Here is a 21,728-nt window from a genome sequence, read left to right as displayed (position 1 = left end):
CGCTCCATGATCTTGGGACTTGATGAAGTACCCACAGAGTGGAGCCTGCCCTTCCCCGTCATTCCGGATCCTGTGTTTGTAAGCGTGATGTCATGGAGTGCTTCATTGTCCTTGGCTCTTCAGTGCGCTGCACCTCTCTCATCCTCCGTTCCAAAGTTGTATCCCCTGGGGAGTGCATCTCGCCTGCATTTCTGGAGGTTCCGGGGTTTCTGGGTTCCTGTGGGGGCCTCCAGGCGTGTGAAGGCTCAGTTCCGGCGATACCAAAGACGGGACATCTTTGGGGCCCTTGGCTAAACCCCTTCCCTTGTGCTCCCTGCTCCGCGCCACAGCGCCCCCTAAGCCGCCAGGGGCCGCCCGCAAGCGAGGCTCCTCAAGCGCTGGGCGGGGCAAGGGGCGGGGCGAGGCAGTACCTGGGCCGCCCGGAGCTGGGGGTGGGCTCTCAGGGGACAGCCGGCGGGCACCCCCACAGATCCGGACCGCCAGCCACCTGGGAGCTCAGGACTTCGGGTGTAGAGGCTGCGTTATCACATGGGTGGCGGAGACGGGGCCGCATTTAAGCGGCCCGGGTACGGCGCCCGCCTCCAGCGCGTCCTCGGGCTTGGCTCCCGCCGGACGCCCTGCTCTCTGCCCACCGGAGGGCCCGCTCGGTGCCGCACCGCGCCTCCGCTGCCCGGCCATGCGAGCGCCGGCCCCGCTGCGATGAGCTCGCACATCGCCAAAAGCGAGTCCAAGACGTCGCTGCTGAAGGCGGCTGCGACGAGCGGGGGCAGCCGGGTTCCCCGCCAGGCCCCTGCCCGGGAGCCAGGGCTGCCTAGCCGCCGGCTGCCCAGCACCTGCCCTGGCACGCCACCGCCGTCCGGGGACCCCAGTTTACGGAGGCCCCTGTGCCGGCCGGCGCCGCGAGAGGAGGGCGTGCGGGGAAGCCGCTGCGGGCTCCCCCAGGCGCACTGCAGGCCCCGGGAGGCGCTGCGGGCGGCCGCAGCGTCCCGACCTTCTCCCCAGTCGCCGCTGCCGCCGGCCCGCGGGCGGGATGGGGAGGAACGGGGGCTGTCCCCGGCGCTCGGCCTCCGGTGCGCGCAGCGAGCCCCTAGTCGCGGGGTCTCCGCTCCAGCTGCCGCGTCCGAGGCAGACCCGTTCCTCCACCGGCTGCGCCCCATGCTCAGCTCCGCCTTCGGCCAGGTAAGGGCCGCACCTCCCGTCCGTCCGTGCTCGCTGGAGAGGCGCTCGGGACCCTGCCGCGGGCTGCGCACCCACAGCCGCCGTCCTGCTGCCCGGGCCCTCCAGTCACGCGCCCCTGCCTGCGCTTTCCTCCCCCGGGGCCTGATTCAGCACCCTGTGCGCTGTCCACGCTCCGGCCTCCTCGGGGCGAGGCACCGCTGCTAAGCCGCCTTCCGTCTGCCCGAAAGGGCCAGTCCTGGGAGGCAATCCGCAAGCCACCCGGAGATGTGAAGGGGTCACGGAGGGGCGCTCTGAGCAGGTGGCGCTCTGACCCACTCCTCTGGACTCTGGCCAAGACCACCAGTGAGCAACTCAAGAGAGCAAAGGGTTTGGAGTCTTGTAGTCAAGAGTGGGGGACCTTGGGGCACAGCCTTGCTTGGGGATGAAGGACCCTGACCGTTGCCTGTGGTGGCCACAAAGACCTGGGAGAGCTAAACTATGAGAAGAGAAGTGTCTGGTAGGCATGGAGGGCTGCCGGACGATTGCTCAAACTGGAACTTTGGGGTGCTGGAAGGAGGTTGTTGCTTCAGGGATGCCATTAGGATGGCGGTTGGGCAGTTGTGAGTCAGAGGATGTGGAACAATACCCAGAGACTCCCAGCTTGAGGTGGTGTGCATTCTAGGGTCAGAAAGGTCACTAAGGAGTCAGCACCGGCTCCTTTGGTTTCCTGTAGGCCTTTCTCTCAGGGGTCCCGGGCAGCTGGGCAGCTGCCCTTTAAAAACAATCCCTTGTCATAATCTAGTTTGAGGGTGTGCTGCTGGGGAGAGCTCGGCGGAAAGGAACCCGTGAACTGAGCAAAGCCAGGATAGCCTCTGATTCTGAGCCCATAACTCCATCTAACTCACTGCACGGCCTGAGACAGTTCTGCGGCAGCGGGGGGGGGGGGGGGGGGGGGGGGGGCGATGCAGAGGTCTGATCAGGCTGTTTGCATGGTGTGTGGGGGAAGGGGGGCTGAGCCTTTCTGTGCTAGGAAGTAGCGTAAAGAAGCCGCTGTAAGCTGCTGGCTTGCCGTGTTGGATCAGAATTCCAAGGAGGCCGTGTGTGCTTTGCTTCAGATCTGCACATTCCTTTTCAAAGTACTACGCAGCGGCTGATGCCGGTGGAGGTCTGACATGAAGGCAGCTGCGCATGGATTTGGGTTGCACGGGGCTGCTGTGGTGGTGTGATAGGGCTCCAGTGTGTGGCTTTGTTCCTGCGGGGAGTCCTCCGAGTTCGCTGCAAACAGTTCTCCATCGTAGAGATTTGGATGCAGAGCTGTAAGAGTTAGTGTGCCAACGTGTTGAAGGAGAAGTTTGCTGCAGTGGCTTATTAGTGAGCAGGTGTAGGGTAGGGCGTTAGGGCATTGCTCGGGAGACAACAGTGAACAAGATAGCTGGAGCTCTGGATATTTTATCTGTGTGGTGTCTTTTGTTGTTGTTGTTCATCCTCACCCGAGGATATTGTCCCCCATTGATTTTTAGAGAGAGTGGAAGGGAGTGGGAGAGACACACAGCGAGAAACATTGATGTGAGAGAAACATAATGATTGGTTACCTCCCACACTCGCCCTGACCAGGGCGGGGGATTGAGCCTCAAGGTATGTGGCCTTAACTGGAATCCAACCTGGGACCCTTCAGCCTGCCAGCTGGTGCTCTATCCACTGAGCCAACCAGCCAGGGCTATTTTGAAGCTTACAGTTTAGCAGTTTGGAAAGGTAGGTTATTGGCCCAGAGTCGCTCATTTTCTGGTTAGTTTGCTGGTGATCTGGCTTCATTCTTGGGAAATGAGCCCTTTCTTTCCAGTCTTGCAGAATTTGCCCGCATAGGCCCTTTCTGAGCTCAGAGCATCTCAGCTGCCTGCTTCTCTTCCCCTTCTACTTTCTCAGTCATTAAACGAAGACTCTTCTCCAGCCCCATGCTCTGAAATGTCACCAGAGTCATCCGAGTCAGGAAGAGCTGGAGGGCCCATCAAATATTTACCACCTGCCTCGGGAAGCTCTTGCCCTTGGAGCTGCGACGTTTCCTTTAAAGCTCGGGCACAGTCAGTCTGGGCTCCCTGCTGACAGCTCTCAGGCATGTGCTGAACTACAGCAGCAGCTGCAACAAAACCTGGCCTGGGGCTCCGTGTCAGCCTCCTGCGAGGGAGGGAAATCAGTCTCCTTTCCCTTCCTTCTGCACTTAGACGTCTGCCCTTGGAGACAGGGTCAGGACCAAGGGAAGGTCAGTGGGCTTCTGAATACGGAACCTTTCAGGTCGGATCTGCTTAGGCAAAATATAACCCCGGGGAAGCACGTTCATATCTCCTAACCTTAAGTGACTCAACCTCACGAAGCCTGTTTCTTTATCTGCAAAATAGGGATAATTCATAGGACCGCACCAGGTTTGGGGAGATTAAATTAGGTGATATGTACAAAGCTTGGACCAATGTGTGGTCCAGACCAAAGGCTCTAGCAGTGCTAGTCATTATTATTGCAGCTGCTGTTGACTAACCACCAAGGGCTGGGTCAGGCCGTTTTCCTTGTATTTGTAATAGAATAAGGGTTTAAAGTGACGGTACCAAGATAGGCTCCTAAATTAGGGGGAACAGCAATTAGGATTCTTCCAGTGACCTCACAGGGCATCCTCACTGCCTGCAGGGAGACCATGTGGTTTTAAGACTAAAGCAGGGGATGGTGGCTTGGGAAGACAGTAGAGCTGCAGGTTCCAATCCCAGCTCCGTCATTGCCTATTGCTGTGAACTTGGGCCTCTTATTTTCTCTTTTGGTCTGGGTTCATCCAGGTTGACAAAAACTACCTTGCACAGTTGTATGAAGTATACAAGACTAAGTATGTCAAATGGCCTGGCTCAGAGTGGGTGCTGGAAAAAGGCAGCCTTCATTAATGTTGTTGTTGTTATTTATAGAGTAAGTGCCCGAATGAGGGCCTGTACTTTAAAAGCTGTCTCTGAGCCAGGTGAGGAAGGATATTAAGGGAAGGAGCTGAATGGCAAAGGACCTTTCCTAGTACCCCCTTAGTGGACATGTCACCCGGAGAGAAGACGTGGTACCAGAAATTAGCTCAGAATAGACGTGGCTTAGGGCAATTCTTGGCATTGGGTCTTGGCATTGGGTCTTTCTGCTCCTTACCTTAAATTTGGGAAGTAACACCACTTGTAGAGGAGGCAAACACAAATAAAACCCATAGCTTTGTCCCACCTTTCTTTCTCTAGCTATAGAGATGCCTCTTTTGATTTGGTATGCTATTCCAATTCCCAGACTGCTTTGCACATAGTAGGATCACGTGATCCTAGATCCTATGAGTGAATCAGTGAATGAATGGCTGATATCTCCAGCCACTGAGCTGCAGAGGGGTCTTAGCTCCTGTGGTTTAGATGGGGAGAGAGGCTATGATGGCTTGGGCCCTAACAGATTTAGTCCGCTGGGCCGGTGTTTCTAGGATGAGGACTGTGTATAGTACTCACTCCTGCCCGCCGCCTCTCCCTCTGCTCTCTGAGAGGGCTGACGGCCCTGATGGCCTTTTCTCTGGGGCCTGAGAAGGTCAGTTGTGGTTAACATAAATCAGAGAGAGTCCCCCAGGTGTCTGCATGTGCCTCTAGCTGTTCTGGAGAAGCAACAAGGGTACTGAAGACCTTAGTCTAGAGCCCACTAAACAATTGACAAAGTATCTTCTCATTATCTTTACTTCACAACAACCTGTGAAGGTTAGCATTATCCTCCTCCATTTTAGAGATGAGAAGAGAGCCTCAGAGGGGAAGTGGCTTGTCCAAAGGTCACCAGGACGGTGCTGTGGTCTGCCTCTCTGAACAGCCTGTCTGGGCCACGCCATGCTGGTTTGGTGGGAAGTCACCTGTGTGCTTCCTGTTTGTCAGAAGCAACCACAAAGTACCTCTCAAGTTACGACCCAGCTTTCCCTGAGCATCTTAGCACTGGGCTGCCATCCAAGTTCAAGTGCTGGCGATAGAACTGATCAGGGCCACTGAAGACCAGTGTCCCTCCTAATCGGGAATAATCAGCAACGGGTTTATCCTTCTCATCCCTCTGATCCTATTATTCCATTCCAGAACGCAAAGTGTGGCTTCCAGAGGCCTGGGGCCTGATGCCACAGTGACTAGGAATGGGGGTGGATGGGCCTGTGTGATGCCTTTGCCCCTTCTAGAAGCTCCCACGGTTCAGCCCTTTAAAATTTTTCTGCTAAAGGTCAAGCCATCTGCCCCTTCCAATCACCAGTACCCCTCCCGCAGAGCCAAAAATAGCTTCAGCAAGCTCTAAGTTTGAATCCCTGAACCCCTTGCTACCCTTAATACTCAAGCTAATACTGCATCCTCTTCCCTGAAGAATGATGGGTTTCTTCAAAGGAACTGACTTTTTTCATTTAACAAGTTAAGATCAGGAATTTATTATTTTATTTTTTTTCTTCAGGTGACAAAGGAGGGCAAAAATAATGCCTTATGTTTCAAAGCCTTTACTTAACAGTATTTTCATATCTGTAGCTCATGGTCTTCACCATAATCCTCCAAAGTTGAAAAGTCAGGTCTTATTTCCATGTTATAATTAAGGAAACTGGGATCCAGAGAAATTGACTCATTTATACAGGCCATGTGGTTAGGAAATGGTAAACTGGGCCTCAAATCCAGCCCTTGGGACTCCACATTCTACATTCTTAAATGTCATACTAGCATTTATTGAGTGTCTACTATGTGCCAGGCTTCATGTTGAGGTCTATGATTTATTATCTTATTTAACTGTCCACATGTTCCATTACAAGCAAAACCTCTGACCCAGGTCCAAATATCTGCATCCAAAGTGAGCAACATTTTTAAGAGTGTGCCAGGGCAAAGTGCATGCCTTTTCCACAGGAGACAGCTGTCCTGTCTGCTGTTTCAAAGGACAGACACATCACGAGGTTGACAAGTGGGTGCTGTGCTCTGGGATGGCCTGCAGGGGGCAGGAGTGGGTGCCCTGGCCATTTAAGACCCATGCTGGGCAGGGGAAGGGGTACCTTCTCTGTTCCTGGCACTGTGCCAAGCCCTTTGCATGTATTCATTGACTCCTCAGAAGAGCCCTTGAGGGAAGGGTTATTAGAGTACCCATTTTGTCAATAAAGAAACTGAGGCTCCGAAAGGTTAACATGTCCTCAAGATCATCCAGTAGTTGCTAGGCAGCAGGGCAAGATTTGAACCCAAGTCTGACTCTGCATTCCAAGCTCTTAGGCTCTGTGTCAGCAGTTCTCAACACTGGCTGCAGGTTAGCTTTGCCTGGAGTACTCTCATCGGCAATGTCCGGAGCCCACCTATGCCCGATAAGTCAGCATCTCCGGGGAAGCTCCCAGGGAGCCTAATCGGCGGCCAGGGGAGGGAAGCTGCTTTACACTGTGCGCCTGCCTGTTCCTGTACTAGTATCTGCTCATGTCGTTCATATGAACTGGGTTCCTGTGTGAAGCCTAACGCATTTCCCTATGGGGTCCCTGGCGAGTTCTAGTTTTTTTTTTTTTTACTTAAAATATTTCCATTTTAATTTTTTATTGAATTTATTGGGGTGACATTGGTTAATTAAATTATATAGATCTCAGGGCTACAATTCTATAATACCTCATTTGTGAGCCTAGCTTTTCACCAGAATCTGCAGATGGCCAGTTTTCTAGCTTTGGTCTGCAAGTCTTTTCTGATCTTTCTGAATTAAACCGCATCCCTAGAGTGTTTGTGCTTCCCCTTGATGGCATGTAACTAAAATGTAATTAAGTCCATGTGTTCCTGGCTATTTAATATCGCTTGCCCACCTGCTAGAATGTCAGCTCCTTGAAAGCGGGGACTATGTTTCTCTTGTTCCCCAGGCACGTAAGTACTGGACAAGTGATCCTTCTTTCTCCATTTTAATAATTACTTACAGAGTACCCATATGTGCCATGCACTTTGCCATGTAGGCATTTTAAGGAAGAGAGAGGAAACCCCATTTTCCAGGCAAGGAAACTGAAGCTCTGGAATGTAAGAAGTCAGAAGCCAGCAGAGCCAGCACTCAACCCCAGGCCTGCCGATCCTCTCATTCATCTGAGTCCATTGCTCTTCTTCGTGCATGACCCTGACCCCTGACCCCTGACCCCAGATGCTGCTTTAAGCTGTTTCCAAGGAACACGTCTTTGAAGAAGGCGCTTAAATTGGCTGCTTGCTCTTTTAATTCCAACTCCCCAGTGTCTTCACTCCGTTCTGCCCTTTAGGCGAAAACAACTCCCCAGCCTCCTCATGGGTCCTCAGGGGGTACCCCTCCTTCTCCACATCCCTCTCCGGAGATTTGGCCCAAACATGGGCCGCTGAATAACTAGCCTGATTAAACCCTCCCCATGTCGACCTCGTCAGCAATAGCTCTGTCGACAAGAGCCATCCGGGGACCTCCTTCCCCAGCTCCCTGGGACCACGCCTGTGGCCCCTTCTGGGCAATGCCTCCTGCTCATCTTCCCTAAGGGGAGATCTGACCAGCCACTCGGAACTGGACAAAAAGTCCCTGGGAGAGGAGCCTCTCTGGACTGAAAGCTCAGGCATGCGTGTAAGGGTGGTTTCTGGGGCTGACCTGCCTCTGGTGCCCCCTGCTGGGAAAAGCTGGGTGCGGGGGAATGGGACTTCTCTCCAGTCATCTGGCTGGGGCTGCAGATCTCCAATGTGACATGAGGCTTGAGATGACTGACATCATAGCTGGAACCTGGAGAGACAGGAAGAGCCAGTCACCTAAAAAGTCCATCGTGGGACCTTGACGACTGCTTTGCAAAGGGCGGCCTCTCTGCTCTACACCCCAAGGAAGCAGGGGAACGATCCTGGCTCAGATCAGGCGGAGGATTGCAAGGTCAATGGCCCTCACTTGCGCCCTCTGAGACTGCGCACTGGGAAGAGAGCAGAAGTTGCTGCTAACTGCTGTTGGCTCCTCTGTGCTTCCAGTCCCCGGAGCCTCATCCCATTTCAGTGACAGGCGAGTGTGAAAACAGAGCGTGATGGAGACGGCACAAATGCTCCCAAGCCCTCAACTGGAGCTGCCTGCTGTCAATCCAGCTGCAATTGTCAGGAGGCAATTTGGATGTGTGTTTGTCCCTGTGTGTGTGTGTGTGTGTGTGTGTGTGTGTGTGTGAGAGAGAGAGAGAGAGAGAGAGAGAGAGAGAGAGAGAGAGAGAGAGGGAATGCAAGCACAAAGCTGGGAGGCACTCTGGCTTTGGGGACCCAAACTAGCCTGATTCCCCTCCTGGGTCTGCTGGCCTAATTCCCAGCTGCAGCTGCCATTCTCCCCCCCCCCCCCCCCCCCCCCCGCAACCTCTCCACAGCTTTGGCAGCTGGAAAAGGAGGGGCTGAGGGAAGGGGACTGAGCGGAGAGGACTGAGCACTAATCTGGTGGCGATGATCTGGCCGCCTTCTCCAGCTCCCGCTGCCCTCTGCCATCAGCTGTCTGGGCGACTTTCTGTGTGCCCTGCACGCTCCCCTCCTGCCTTCATCTCCTTAAGAAAGTGCCCAGAAAGTTAAACACACACACACACACACACACACACACACACACACACACACACAAAATCAGCAGGAGCGGGCAGACGAGTGAGAGAGCACGCGCGCAAGAGAGAGGCTCGGTCCTGGCGGAAGAGCGGCGCAGGCAGAGGGAGGCTGGGGTTGGCAGTGGGCAGTGGCCAGGACTGAGGTCTCTGAGCCTCCGGGAGCCTCCTTCATGGACCCCGGGATCCTGAGAGGCGCTGCCTCAGCTTAGGATGGGCAACTGTGTCAAGTCTCCACTGAGAAATCTCTCAAGAAAGGTATGTTCCTGGATTCTAAAACCTGGGCTGGGGGTGGGGCATCTTCCCATCGGCCCCAGAGGTTGGGCATGGGGGGGGGGGCGTGCATCTGAGGCTTGTCACCCTTCCTGTGGGTTCTGCTTAGAGCTGCTTCCCTGTTCTGACCTCCGGATTACCTCCTGCCTCCGTTTTCTATGTCCAGCCTCTGAGTTGAAGTTGGGACTTGGAGCTGCATGGGGACTGTGTTTGGGAATCTACAAGATTTAGCAAAGAACCACAGGGCTGCTAGGATGTAAGTGAAAAGCGCGGATCCTTAGGATGTCAGAGTGGACAGACCCCTTGGAGCTGGCAGGATTGGAAGGGGGTTGAGTTTTGACCTTGCTGCTGCTAAGCCAGCCGCCTTCTCAGCAGTAGGCCCCGGGGCTTAGTCGCCTCTTGGAGGGCCTCTGACCCTCTCTGGTGGTCTCTAAGCCTTCAGGGCTGCGGGTTTTGAAGTAGATCCTGTTGCCACTGAAAGGAACCAGGTCAGAGAATCTCAACTAGGATCAGACTGGCTCAGGGACCAGAACTATTTCCATTGAGAAAGAGGATGTCAAGTCAAAGCGACTGTGTCACTTTCCGTGGCGAGTTTATTGCTTCCACACCAGGATGCTGTATTTTTGCAAGAATTCCCTTGGAAAGCAAATGAACACTGGCTCGCATCTATAGGGTTTGCTCCACGTGGACTCTGCCTGTATGCCTAGCCCTCCGTAGTCAGGCAATGTAAGAAACTCATCGATGTTATTTAAAGGGAGAAGGAGTGATAGGGACGTTTCCTGCAGTGCTTCCTTTTCCAAACAAGGAACTTCATTGTCACTGAGGCTAAGTGACAGTTACCCAAGGTCTCAGGTGAGCTAATGGCACCTCTGTCCCCAACCCCATCTTCACTCCTCCATCAGTTTGACAGCCTCTCAATTTAGGACATTTCTGCTGCTCATCGGCTTCCTCATGTAGCGAAGCTGCTCACATCAACTCCCTTTTCATCTTTGCTGCTCCTCAGATCCTTCTGAGGGGTGACTGTTTCTTCTGTGCACCTCCCCCCATCATCTGCTATCTGCTTAGAGGAGTCTTTGTACCAGAAGTGGCCTCCACGCTGTTGCAGAGGAACAGAAACTGGTCAGAATTAGTTTAAAGGACCACAGGGCAAAAGCCCCTCCGCTGGCTCTTGGAGAGGAGAGTTTAAGAATAAGAATTGTCCTTTGGTTCCACCCCACCCATCTTCCTTACGTAGCAGAGGGCTTAAGAATCAGACTTCTCAGGTCTCCTCTTTCCAGCTGTGTGACTTTGGGCAAGTTACTTGACTTCTCTGGGCCTCAGTTCTTTTGTCCATCAAGTATAAATACTAATACCCACCTTGTAAGGTGATTGTGAGAACTAAGAATGTTGTGCACTATATTCACTGCCTGGAATATAGTACTCGACAACTGTTAGCTAGTAATATTGTTATAATCATAATTTTTCCACTCTGGGTTTTCTGAGAAGGGGGATGGAGGAGAAAGAATATATGAGAGGTTTGAGTCCATGGAGTAAGGTTAAAGATCATACAACTTGTTGCATTTAATTTCATGTTTTTAAATTTGAAACATTTTAAAAATTCATTTTAGAGAGAGAAACATCGATTTGTTATTTCACTTATTTGTGCATTAATTGGATGCTTCTTGTATGTGCCCTGACCAGGGATCAAACTCGAAACCTTGGCATAGCGGGACGATGCTCTAACCAACTGAGCTACCTGGCCAGGGAAATTTCATGTTTTTTATAAAAATAATAATTGCTTTTTCCTGAATATTTACAATGTATCCAACTTGTTATCTTATTTTCTCTTTTCCACCAAATAGTTCTTTTGGCTGAGGTCACACAGCCAACTGGATTCTGAGCTGGGATTTAAACCCTGGTCTGTGTGAATCCAGCGCTGGTATTTTTATTTTTTATTTTTGCCTTTCTCTTCTTCCTGCTGTCAAAAATGTTATTCTTAGATCTCTGAGTCTGCCCTTACACGTCATCTGGTCCAAATTCCCACCGGCTACAGCAGTCCCCTCTCCTACCTCACCAAATGCTTACTCACTCAGCTTCTCCTGAATCCCTCAGTGTGGGGAGCTTTGACCTGCAGCCCTGGCCAGCTTCTGTTGTTAGAGAGCTGTTAGGTCAGGAGGCATGCTGGGCCCTCCTGTCAGGAGACGTCCCCTTAGTGCCAGGAGACATGGTCAGCCTGTGGGCCGCTGCCCACTTGGCTTCCTGCGTGGCACTCGGGGAACTGGTAATGGTGAGAGGCGGCCGCTCCAGGCTCTGAGCAGGGCAGACCAGGCTGTCAGGTGCCATCACGGGCCGGGGAAGAACAGCCGCTTCCCGGGGCAGCGTGGTGCCAGGCAGGATTATGATCAAGAGAGGCAGTGGAAACTCCTCGGCCACCACTGGCTCATCTTTGTGGGAGCAAATTCTCCATCCTTCTCACTTCTTTCCTGATTGGCAAATATTCTCCCACTTCCTCTGAGGCCACAAGTAAATGCCTTCTGCACCCGGCATCTCTTCAAGTTGCATCACTGTCACCATCATCGTCATCATCCTGTCATCACCGTGGCAACTCCATTTCTCCCACTCTTACCATGCTCTAGGCACTATGCCACAGCTCATTCACGTCTCACAAGAATCCCGAGGCTCCATGATTATGCCCACTGCATATAGAAGGAAACGAGAGCACAGGCAGGTGACGTGACCTGCCCCAGGTCACAGCAAGCAGGTGGCAGAGCCAGAGTCACCTGCCGTGAGTTTAAAGTCAGTGTGCAAAACCACCTGTCAAAGCTCTGCGCCTGCCGCGTGTCACCTCCCGGGCTGTGTCCCTCAGCCACGTGTGTGCGAGTCGCCAGGACTAAAAGGCTGCCTCTCCACAGCACCTCCGAGACTGCGTCCTGGGTGAAGCCACTGGAATCCCAGGCTTCCTGGGAGCCGGCCTCCAGTCGGGAGGGCCCCTCTGGCTCTGCCTCACTCCAGCTACGTCTGGAGGCCTGTGTGAGTGTGGCCGAGGCTCTGACCTCACTTGGCATGAATCCGAGTGGCCATTGGCCCACCCGACACCCCGTAAGCTCTGAGATTCTCTGAGACTGGCCCTTCTTGCACTCATTGCACTTGGGCCTTGGGCTGAGGTTCTTCACTGTGAATTGGAGCTGCTGCTGCTCCTTGAGGAGCCAGAATACTGTGTCTCCCTCTAGGCCTGCAAGTGGGAGGGGAGTCTAGCGTGTAGCCCCACAGTGTGGGACATCGGGGAGAAGACACATGAGAGGACAAGGTGAGACGGGGCAGGTTGTTCTACTTCTCAGCCCGGAGGACAGGCTGCCCCGAGGTTAGGACCGTCCTCTGGGCCTGACCTTCCTGGAGCTAGAGGAACGTGGCAAGAAGAGTGCAGTGAGGTGAAAGGGCGGGTGTGGGGCCCTGGGTGTCCTGGGGAGGCCGGGATGGGATAGAAAGTTGTGTCTGATGCTGCTGCTGTCCTGTAGCGGGGGGGGGGGGGGGGGGGGGGGCGGGGGGAGAGGGGCAGTCTGTGGGCAGCGCTGACTTTTTATAGCTGCATGGGAACCGTCAGGGAGGAGACTGGATTGGCCCGGGCCTGGGCACAGCTATATTCGGTAAGCAGCGGGCCCCTGGCCCAGCCTCAGAGGTCGCAGGCTGGGCCAGGCAGGGAGCCAGGGAAGGCCGGAGCGGGAGGGAGACTTGCTGGTGAGAGTGTCTAGTGTTGAGGTTGCAAATGGTGGGATCCGACCCACAGATGTGCTTTGTGTCACCGCCCACCGGAAGGTGTCTGGCAGCGCTGGGCTGGAGTTACGTAGTGCTGCTCCTTAAGACGGACTCGCAGCGTCATTCAGTCCCGGTCTCCCACCTCTTACACCTGCGCTTCGTTTGTCAGCTATGGCCCCGTGTTTGAACCTCCCGTCTAGCTGAGCCTCTCTCCACGTTGCTGCTCTGCTTGTCCTCACTGCCTTCCGGTGGGGTCCAGTGGGGGTAGGGTCAGAAGTCAGTTCGGGAACTTAGCCCCAGGGGTTGTGCTGGGACATTGGGGCAATGTTGGAAAAGGATGTATTCCATTCATCTCTTAACGAAAACTTCCCATTGGTGGGAACAGAAGCCTCCTGCTGCCTGCTTTTCTCTCTGAGCCTTTGCATGCACGTGAGTGTGATTCTAGGCACACATGTGTCCTGTGTGTGTGTGTGTGTGTGTGTGCGCATGCACATGAGCCACATGGTGGATACCACACTCAGCTCTCCCTGGAGCATCTGTTTCAGTCAAGGATTGGAGACTCCATCTGTTGGACCGATATGATGCTGCCTTGTGCATCTGAGGGCTCTCTGACCCTGCTGTTGGACTCCCAAGGGTCTGCTCTTGAGGAGAGCCCCCTCTAGGAGGCCCGGCGGGGCAGGGAGGTGATGCCTGCCTCTCTTTTGCATTTGCTTGGTGCTGGCTGAAGATGCGCCAGGAGGAGACTGCCAGCTACAGAGTGGTGCAGACGAGCGAGGAGGGGCTGGCGGCCAGCGGCGAGCTCCCCGGACCACTCCTGATGCTGGCCCAGAACTGCGCCGTCATGCACAACCTGCTGGGCCCTGCCTGCATTTTCCTGCGCAAGGGCTTCGCTGAGAACAGGCAGCCTGTACGTAAGTTGGCCCCAGTGGAGCTGCGCTCGCCTTGGCTTCACGGGTGTGAGAAGGTGCTGGGAAGAAGAGGGGCTCTGTACACACAAGTGTGCATCCCCCAGCAGATACACCTCAAACCCTCAATTTGCAAATCTGACCCCTGACGTTTCCCACTCATGGCTGCAAAGCACTGGAGTCCACCTCCACCAGCAAGAAATGATAACAGCAGCAAACAGTGTTTGGGGATTTTAAATATATACATGTTTTTGTTGATTTTAGAGAGAGAGGCAGAGGGAGAGAGAGGAACATCAATCAATTGTCTCCTATATGCACCACATCCTGACGGGGAGTCGAACCTGCGACCTTTTGGTGCATGGGATACGCTCAACCAACTGAGCCACACCAGCCAGGGCATGTTTGGGGATATTTTTTGAACACTTACTGTGTGCCAGGCACTGTGCTAAGAGCTTTGGTCCATTGCCTCGCTTAAGACTCAGAGCAACTCTAAGAGGTAGGTACTGTTATCCCCATTTTACAGATGAGGAAACTGAGTTGGAGAAGTAACCTGCTGACGGTAACAGCTTGTGGGTGATGGAGGTAGGATTCAGACTCGGGAGATTGACTAGGGCCTCCTGTGCTCTGAGCAACAGTGCTGAGTACACAGTTCTGTCCAGCAGGCCTTGCTGCCAGGATGGAAACATCCTGTAATCTGCACTGTCCAGTGTGGCAGCCACCAGCCACGCGTGGCTGTTGAGCACTTGACATGTGACTAGTGCAGCTGAGGAACTGGATTGTTAATTCTGTTTAATTCCCATTCGGATTTAAATAGCCACGTGTGGCTACTCCATTGGACAGCCTCCTGCAGGCCTTGGACAGCCACAGGGAGGAGGGGAACAAGGATGGGGTTACAGATAGAAATGTTTGTAGGTTCCATTTCCGGTATGCTCACAAAGGCCCTGGCAGGTGGGTCCTGGTATTGACCTATTTTACAGATGCAGAGACTGGCTAGGTCACAGGAGTGACCTGCTCCAGGCCCATGGCTAGGAAGCAGCAGATCTGAGCTTTGCACTCAAGTCTGACCCTAGAGGCCAAGCACTTCCCCCGACAATTACGTTGGAGTGAAAGGAGTATGCTCCATTCCACCTGACCCCCGCCCCCCAATTGCTCATGGTCTTCCTGCCACCCGGGGCGGGGGGGGGAGGGGGCGGCGGCATCTGGCTCTACTCTAAGCACAGAACACATACCCCCCCACTCTGCACCCGGGGGGGGGGCGGGGGCGACCCAAGCACCAGCCAGCAGGACTCAGCCAGCCCACAGGCCCGCTGCAGCGGGGCACCTGGCTTTCCGCTCCCCGACTCTGTCTCTGAGGAGGTGCAGTGGGGGCAGTAGCACCTCACTTCTCTCAGGTGCCTCAGAGCTGGGTCCTGGAGAAGTGGGGGCTGCTGGAGCCTGACCGGGGAAAGGACTTGTTATATCGGAGTAACTTGTCCTAGCGAGAGTCCTCCATGTGCGCGTGCGCGGCACTTCCTCGCTTCCTCGCTCACTTGCACTTACTGGGGGTCTGGGCACTGCGAAAAACCCAAGAACCATTCTGACTTGGAACAGCTAATGGGGGACAGAGGCCCGATTAGGTGTGTGAAAGCATAACCCACACGCTGCGCACCGTAAGTCACCCAACAGACAGACATCCCTCCGAGTCCCACCCTCAGCTCGAACGTCACCTGCAGGACCCGTAGTCGGCGGCCTGCCTGTCCCAAGCACATGGACACACTCCACGCTGTCCTGCCACATACAGCCACTTCTAAGCACCGGGCCTGTGCACCTGCTTGTTCCACTAGATGTTGCTCAGTAGCCCCTTTCTAGAAGATTCTCAGATTTTCCAGAGTCAGGGTCCCTTGCCCTGGGGCCAGTTGGGAGTGGGTGGGCAGCAACCATCTCTCCCCACCCTGGCCCTGTTGGCTAAAACAGCATGTGCACAGCTGAGATGCCTCCCGCTCTGGATGGCACACCGCGTGTCTGTGTTCATGACAGGTGTGTCTGTACCTGGCGTGCTTCCTCAGGGCGGGCACACCTGTCCCATGTTCTCCCTGCCCAAAGGCAGAGAACTGTGCCATCTGGGGAGGAGGAGCCCCGTGGACCAGTTTGGGAGCTTACTAAGTAGGTCCAGCTGGGCAGCAATCCATTTCGTGCCAGTCTGTCCCTCCTGGGCAGGCCCGGGGCAAACGGCCCCTCACCAGCTGGAGCTGCCCCAGGCCTGCTCTTTAGAGACTTCCCTGCCATCTGTTGTGATGCCCAGACCCAGGGTTCCTTGGTTCCCCAAGGAGAGCTGGGCCTGCTTGGAGCTCTGGATGTGTGCTTTGGGGCCTGGCGGCGGCCGGAGGCACTGGCAGCCCCAGGCTCCTATGCTGTGCCCGTGGCGGGGCAGGGCGTAGCATGGGGGTCAAATTGGAGAAGGTAGAGCAGTGCCCGGGAAGCAGGGCACAGCCCTAATCCTGCCTCCACACCTTGGGTCCTCCCCTTCCATCACTCTCGGGCTGCCTGCCGAGTCCCTGCTTTCTCTCCACTCAGCCCTCTCTGCTCCCATTACCTTGCAGGCCTCCTCTCTGTTGTGACCTCCCGCTGACCCTGTTTCATTTACAGGTTTTTGCCTCTGTACCAGCTCTGTCCTCTGACACATTCTTGTGCCTGAAACAAGGGGCTGGGTGCAGAGGGTCTGTGCCCTGGCTGCATGGGGCTCTTGGGTCCCTGGGCATCTGCCATGCTGTGGGAGATGTGGGGGTGCGCATTTTCCCCTCAAGGACATGGCCCAGGCATGCTCTGCTGCAGCCCCGCCACCTCCACCCAGCGCCTGCTGCCACTTACTTGCATGGCCCTCAGGCTGGACATTTTGTGACTCCGGGCCCCTAGCAGCTGCTAACAGGACACGTTCTTTTGTTTCAGGACAGATCCCTGCGGCCAGAGGAGATTGAAGGTAAGACCCGGCCCTGTAGGGGAAAGGGTTACTCAGCCATCCAGGAAGCTGAGGGGAGGGAGACTGGTGGGAAGAGAGGCGAGACCCCCTGACCTCCAGGGACGGCCTGGTATGGAGCCGGGGTCAGAGGAGAGTACAGCCGGCAGCTCTGGCTCTGGCTCTCCCCGCTCGTGGGCCCTATGTCTGCCTTTGGCTCCAGTGGCTCTGCAGCTCCCCCCCCCCCCCCCCCCCCCGCCACCTCCCCCAACCATGTCCGCCTTTGTTCCCTTCCCCAGAGCTCCGAGAGGCCTTCAGGGAATTTGACAAGGACAAGGACGGCTACATCAACTGCCGAGACCTGGGCAACTGCATGCGCACCATGGGCTACATGCCCACCGAGATGGAGCTCATTGAGCTGTCCCAGCAGATCAACATGAACCGTGAGTCACCTCCACTGGCACCTCCTTCCCTCCCCGTCCTCACCTTTGCAGCCCTCTGCAGTCACACAGGCCTGGGTTCAAATTCTGGGCCCACCTCTTTCCAGCTCTGTGACCTGGGGAAAACCACGTACCCATTTCCTCACCTGGAAAATGAGGGGTGCCGCAGGGGGAGTGAAGCACAGGAAGTCAGCTTGGGAATGTATTTAAAACAGCCCAATACCTGGCCCACCGTGAGTTGAACAGAGGGATGATGGTGTTATTACTGTTTTCCTCTTGGTCTGGGTTCTCTCAGAAGCAAGCCTGAGACAAGAATTTGAAAGCACAGGTCATTTATTTAATAGGTGATGACTAGGGAAGTGAGACAGGGAAGAGGAGGAGCCAGCAAAGGGTGCCTTCTCAAGCCAGCTACCACTGACCCGAGCCTAATACTGCTGGGGAACTCGGGGAGTTGGTGTAGCAGCTCCCCTCAGAGCTATCCCGTAGCCCGCACCTGGGGCATTTATCCCCCAAACTCCTGCCAGTCACTGGTGAAAGCTGTTGTTAGCAGGCCAAGTTGGGGGTCAGGCCTCCAACACTTGTACCTCCTGAGAGAGCCTATTGGGAGTTGAGCTTCCATTTGCACAAGGGGAAGGCGTGGAGCATGTGGGCCAGGCACCCAGAATTTTCTGCTTCCCTCTCTGCCTTACTGCATGTGTTTCTGTCTCTGAAATTATTTGCTTGTCTCTGTGACCTAATGTTTCTTTCTCTCATCCATATCCATCTCTATCCACTTCCTGATTTGTTCCCTTTGTCAACCCCTGGCCACTTCCCTGAGCCATTCTTTGACAAACTACCTGTACATAGTCACCTCTCTGTCATCATTTGGCCTTTGGTTAAACCTTGGACCTGGCCCTGGGCAAGTCAGCGTGGGGGTGGTAAGACCTTCCATTGCCTAGGAGGGGAATGGTTAGATGGATGACCCAGCTCTTTCCTTTGTCCCCAGTGGGTGGCCAAGTGGATTTTGATGACTTTGTGGAGCTAATGGGACCTAAACTCCTGGCGGAGACGGCAGATATGATTGGTGTAAAGGAACTACGAGATGCTTTCCGAGAGGTGAGTCATGGGCAGTGGACAGGCAGGGGGTGGTAGGCTGTTAGAATCCCAACCCCAGCATGGCACCTTGAAAAGAACCCTGAACCCTGGGTCCCAGACCAGGGAAGGAGCTGGGCAGAGAAGGGTCTCTGGGGGAAAGGGGACAATGACTCTGGAGAAGGAGCTCAACCTTGGGATCTGCTTTTGATGGTCTCCATGTTATAGCTACCTCTCCCTCCTTCCTGCCCTGTCTAGTTTGACACCAATGGTGATGGGGAGATAAGCACCAGTGAGTTGCGAGAGGCCATGAGGAAACTCCTGGGTCATCAGGTGGGACACCGAGACATAGAGGAAATTATCCGAGATGTGGACCTCAATGGAGATGGCCACGTGGACTTTGAAGGTAGGTGGGCTTGAAAGTGGGAGAGAAAGTGACCATTTATGAAGCCCTCCAACTATATATCCATCATGCAACCATCATTTCATTCCAACTTTCCATCCCCTACCCTTCCATCCTGCCATCCATGCACCACTTCAATCTGCCTCCCATCTCTATACCCATCCATTCATCCATCCATCCATCCATCCATCCATCCATCCATCCATCCATCCACCCATCCATCCATCCACCCATCCATCCACCCACCCATCCATTCATCCCATCTATTCATTTATCTATCTTTTCATCTGTCCTATTTATCCACTCATCCATCTCTAAACAGTTATCCATAGAACCATTTATCCATGCACTTATCTATCCACCCATGCCTAATTCTTCCATAATTCACCCATACATTCATCCATGCACCCATCTACCCATGTATATCTTTCCGTGCATCTGTACTTCTCTACATCCGTTCATATATTTATATATCTTTAACCACCTGCCTATATTTCTACCTAATTGTCTATCTAGTCGTTTCCCTATCAGTACCCATCTACTCATCCATACATCCATTCCTGTGTCCATCTTCCCCCATCCACCTCTATCCATCTGTCTGTCCACATCCCTCCATCCATGGAAAGTATTTTCTTATTGCCACATTCCTCAAGATGACACTCAGGCCCCTAAGATCTGACCACTGCTCCTACCATTCCTTCACTCCCACTGCACCTTACAACTGCACCAAAGTACTTGTGGTCCATGAACCTGCTGGGCTCCTGTTTGAACACATTGTTCTTTTTATCAAGATGCCTTTTGTTCTGTTGTTCACTTGGGCCCAATTCTATTCATCCTTCAAGATCCAGCAGTGGGACACTTCGTTCAGCCCTTCTTCCCTGATTCTCCAGATTGAACTTTTGGGCCTTACAGCACTTCAGGGTCATCCTTGTTCTTCACACTGTCCTCCAAGTGCCACTATTGTCTCTCCACTTGACTCTGAACTTTTCCAGAAGAGGAACCTCCTCTCTTTATCTCTGCATTTCCCACATAACTCAGTTCCTGGCTAATGCTGCATGAAAGCTTTTTCTAAGGAATCAGTAGCAATCATAATAATTACCATTTATTGTAAATATGTGTATGAGTCACTGTACTGATTAGCGTTATATATTTTATCTCATTTAATTCTCACAATGACTCTATGGATTGCACTATTAGCACCTCATGAGATGAGGAAACAGGCTCAGTGAAGTAATATAACTTGCTTGGGATTACCTAACCATTAAGAGGCAGAGCTGTGTCATGAACCCAGGCCTGGAACCTCAACCACATATAACACTGTGCATGACACCATTCGCAACACTGTGAGATACAGGGAAAAGACAGTAAAACGTTGACTCTGTACCCCAGATACTTGAGTTCTAAGAAAAGCAGGATAAGTATGTGCCAGACTGTAAGTGTGTCCAGAACACAAAGTGGGGGAGGCCTTTTATGGGGAATAGTTGTCCCTCAAAGTTGGGTAGAATGTGGCTAGATGGAGAGAAGGCTTTGCTACCACAAGATCTGAACATCTCAGGACGTCCTGTGTCCAGGTAAGTGCCCCTCACAGATGCCTGCCCTTCCCTGAAAGCCCAGGTCCCCCATTCATTCTACCAGCACGTATTATACACCTCTGCGGGCTGAGACCTGACCCCCACCTTGAGGAGCCTAAGACCAGCGAGGAAAACAGAAGCTAACAGTATAGTTCCTGCTGTTTTGAGGGAGTGGATAGCAGGCTGTGGGGACAGAGGGGCCCTATGCCAAGCTGGAGGGGGGTTTGGGAAGGCTTCCTGGAGGAGGCTGTGAATGAGCAGAGCCTAAGGAATGGGCAGGAGCTACCAGGGGAAAAGAAGGAAGAACTGTTTATCCAAATGAAACCTGCACATGGATGTTTATAGCAGCTTCATTCATAATTGCCCAAACCTGGAAGTAACCAAGAAGTCCTTTAGTAGATGAATGGACTGTGGTCCACCAGACAATGGAATGTTATCAGAGAGAAGAAGCGAGCTATCAAGCCATGAGAAGACATGGAGGAAACTTAAATCCATACTACTAAGTGAAAGAAGCCAATCTGAAAAGGCTGCCTACCGTATGATTCCAGCTGTATCACATCTGGAAAAGGCAAAACTGGAGACAGTAAAAGGACCAGAGGTCGCGGGGGGCTGTGCAGGGAGGGGGGGGGGGGAGAAGGCCGAGCACAGAGGCTTCTTAGGGCAGGGAAGCGATGGTGTATGAGACTATAGCGCTGGATACGTGTCATCATACACTTGTCAAAGCCCACAGAATGGACACCACCAAGAGTGGGCCCTCATGTGAGCTGGGCTTGGGTGATACTGATCTGTCAATGTCGGTTCATCAGTTTTAACAGTTGGACCGCTCGGTGGGGATGTTGATAATGGGGGAGGGTGTGCCTGTGTGGAGGTCGGGAGTATATGGGAACTCTGTACTTTCTGCTTAATTTTGCTGTGAACCTAAAACTGCTCTAAAAAAGAAAGTCTAGTTTGAAAAAAAGGAGGGAGAGGGGACAAATTGCAGGAAAGCTGGAAAGTGAGGAGTGAGAGGGAGCCAGCGGCACCTAAGGTGCTGAAAGGGAGGGAGAGCTGTGTAGTTGGAGCATGAGATTGGGGGTGAGTGGGAGAGATGAGATGAGGCTGGAGATGTCAGCTGGGGCCAGAACTGGGGGACCTGAGGTCATGTCAGCATGTGGGACATGATCCGGGGATCCGTGAGAGGTGAAGAACGGGGTCAGATATGCAGCTTAGAAGGCTTGAGCTAGCCGCTGTGTGAAGATGGGCTGGAAGAGGCCGCGTGGAGGTGGGGACCACCGTGGAATCAGGAGCAGTGTGATGGCGAGGGCGACACAGGTTGAGGGAGACTCGGAGGCCGTGTCCTGAGCGGGGCCCTGACTGCTGCTTTCTCCCCCTCCCCTGTACCCACCAGAGTTTGTCCGGATGATGTCCCGCTGAGGCCGGGAGGGCCCCCCAGGACTGCCAAGCTCCCACGGGCGGGAGAAGAGGGGCCAGAGCTCTTCTCGCCCGCTGCTGCAGCTGCCGAGAGCCAGGATGGACTGGTGGAGGGGGCCTGCTTGCACCCCGGGGAGGTGCCCACCCCGGACCCCCACCCTCCGCACTGTGAAAGATTCACAACTCCTGCAACTGGAAAGTGGGGCGCCCACCGACAAGGAGGCCACAGTGCCAAGCCCACAGAGGTTATGCAAGGCGCCAAGTGCCATGTACCCAGC

General features: G+C 53.9%; 1 protein-coding gene across 4 annotated transcripts; it reads left to right on the top strand.

Moving 5' to 3' along the window:
* Window positions 1-528: 528 nt before the first annotated feature.
* Window positions 529-21,525, top strand: CABP1 (calcium binding protein 1; the record flags this gene model as incomplete). Of its 4 annotated transcripts, none has more annotated exons than XM_079762306.1 (7): window positions 529-1,179; window positions 13,446-13,625; window positions 16,549-16,579; window positions 16,855-16,998; window positions 17,981-18,090; window positions 18,325-18,472; window positions 21,428-21,525. In XM_079762306.1, 7 exons carry the CDS (start codon window positions 529-531, stop codon window positions 21,451-21,453), a joined length of 1,290 nt encoding a protein of 429 aa, XP_079618432.1. In that variant the 3' UTR covers window positions 21,454-21,525. The 4 variants fall into 4 exon arrangements, with proteins under 4 accessions (XP_079618432.1, XP_079618433.1, XP_079618434.1 ...); XM_079762308.1 differs by lacking the exon at window positions 529-1,179 and adding an exon at window positions 8,927-8,971; XM_079762307.1 differs by lacking the exon at window positions 13,446-13,625.
* Between the last annotated feature and the right edge of the window lie 203 nt (window positions 21,526-21,728).

Source organism: Cnephaeus nilssonii (genome assembly GCF_951640355.1).
Source record: "Cnephaeus nilssonii genome assembly, chromosome: 22".
NCBI classification, from domain to species: Eukaryota; Metazoa; Chordata; class Mammalia; order Chiroptera; family Vespertilionidae; genus Cnephaeus; species Cnephaeus nilssonii.
This window is presented reverse-complemented; position numbering and strand designations above follow the sequence as displayed.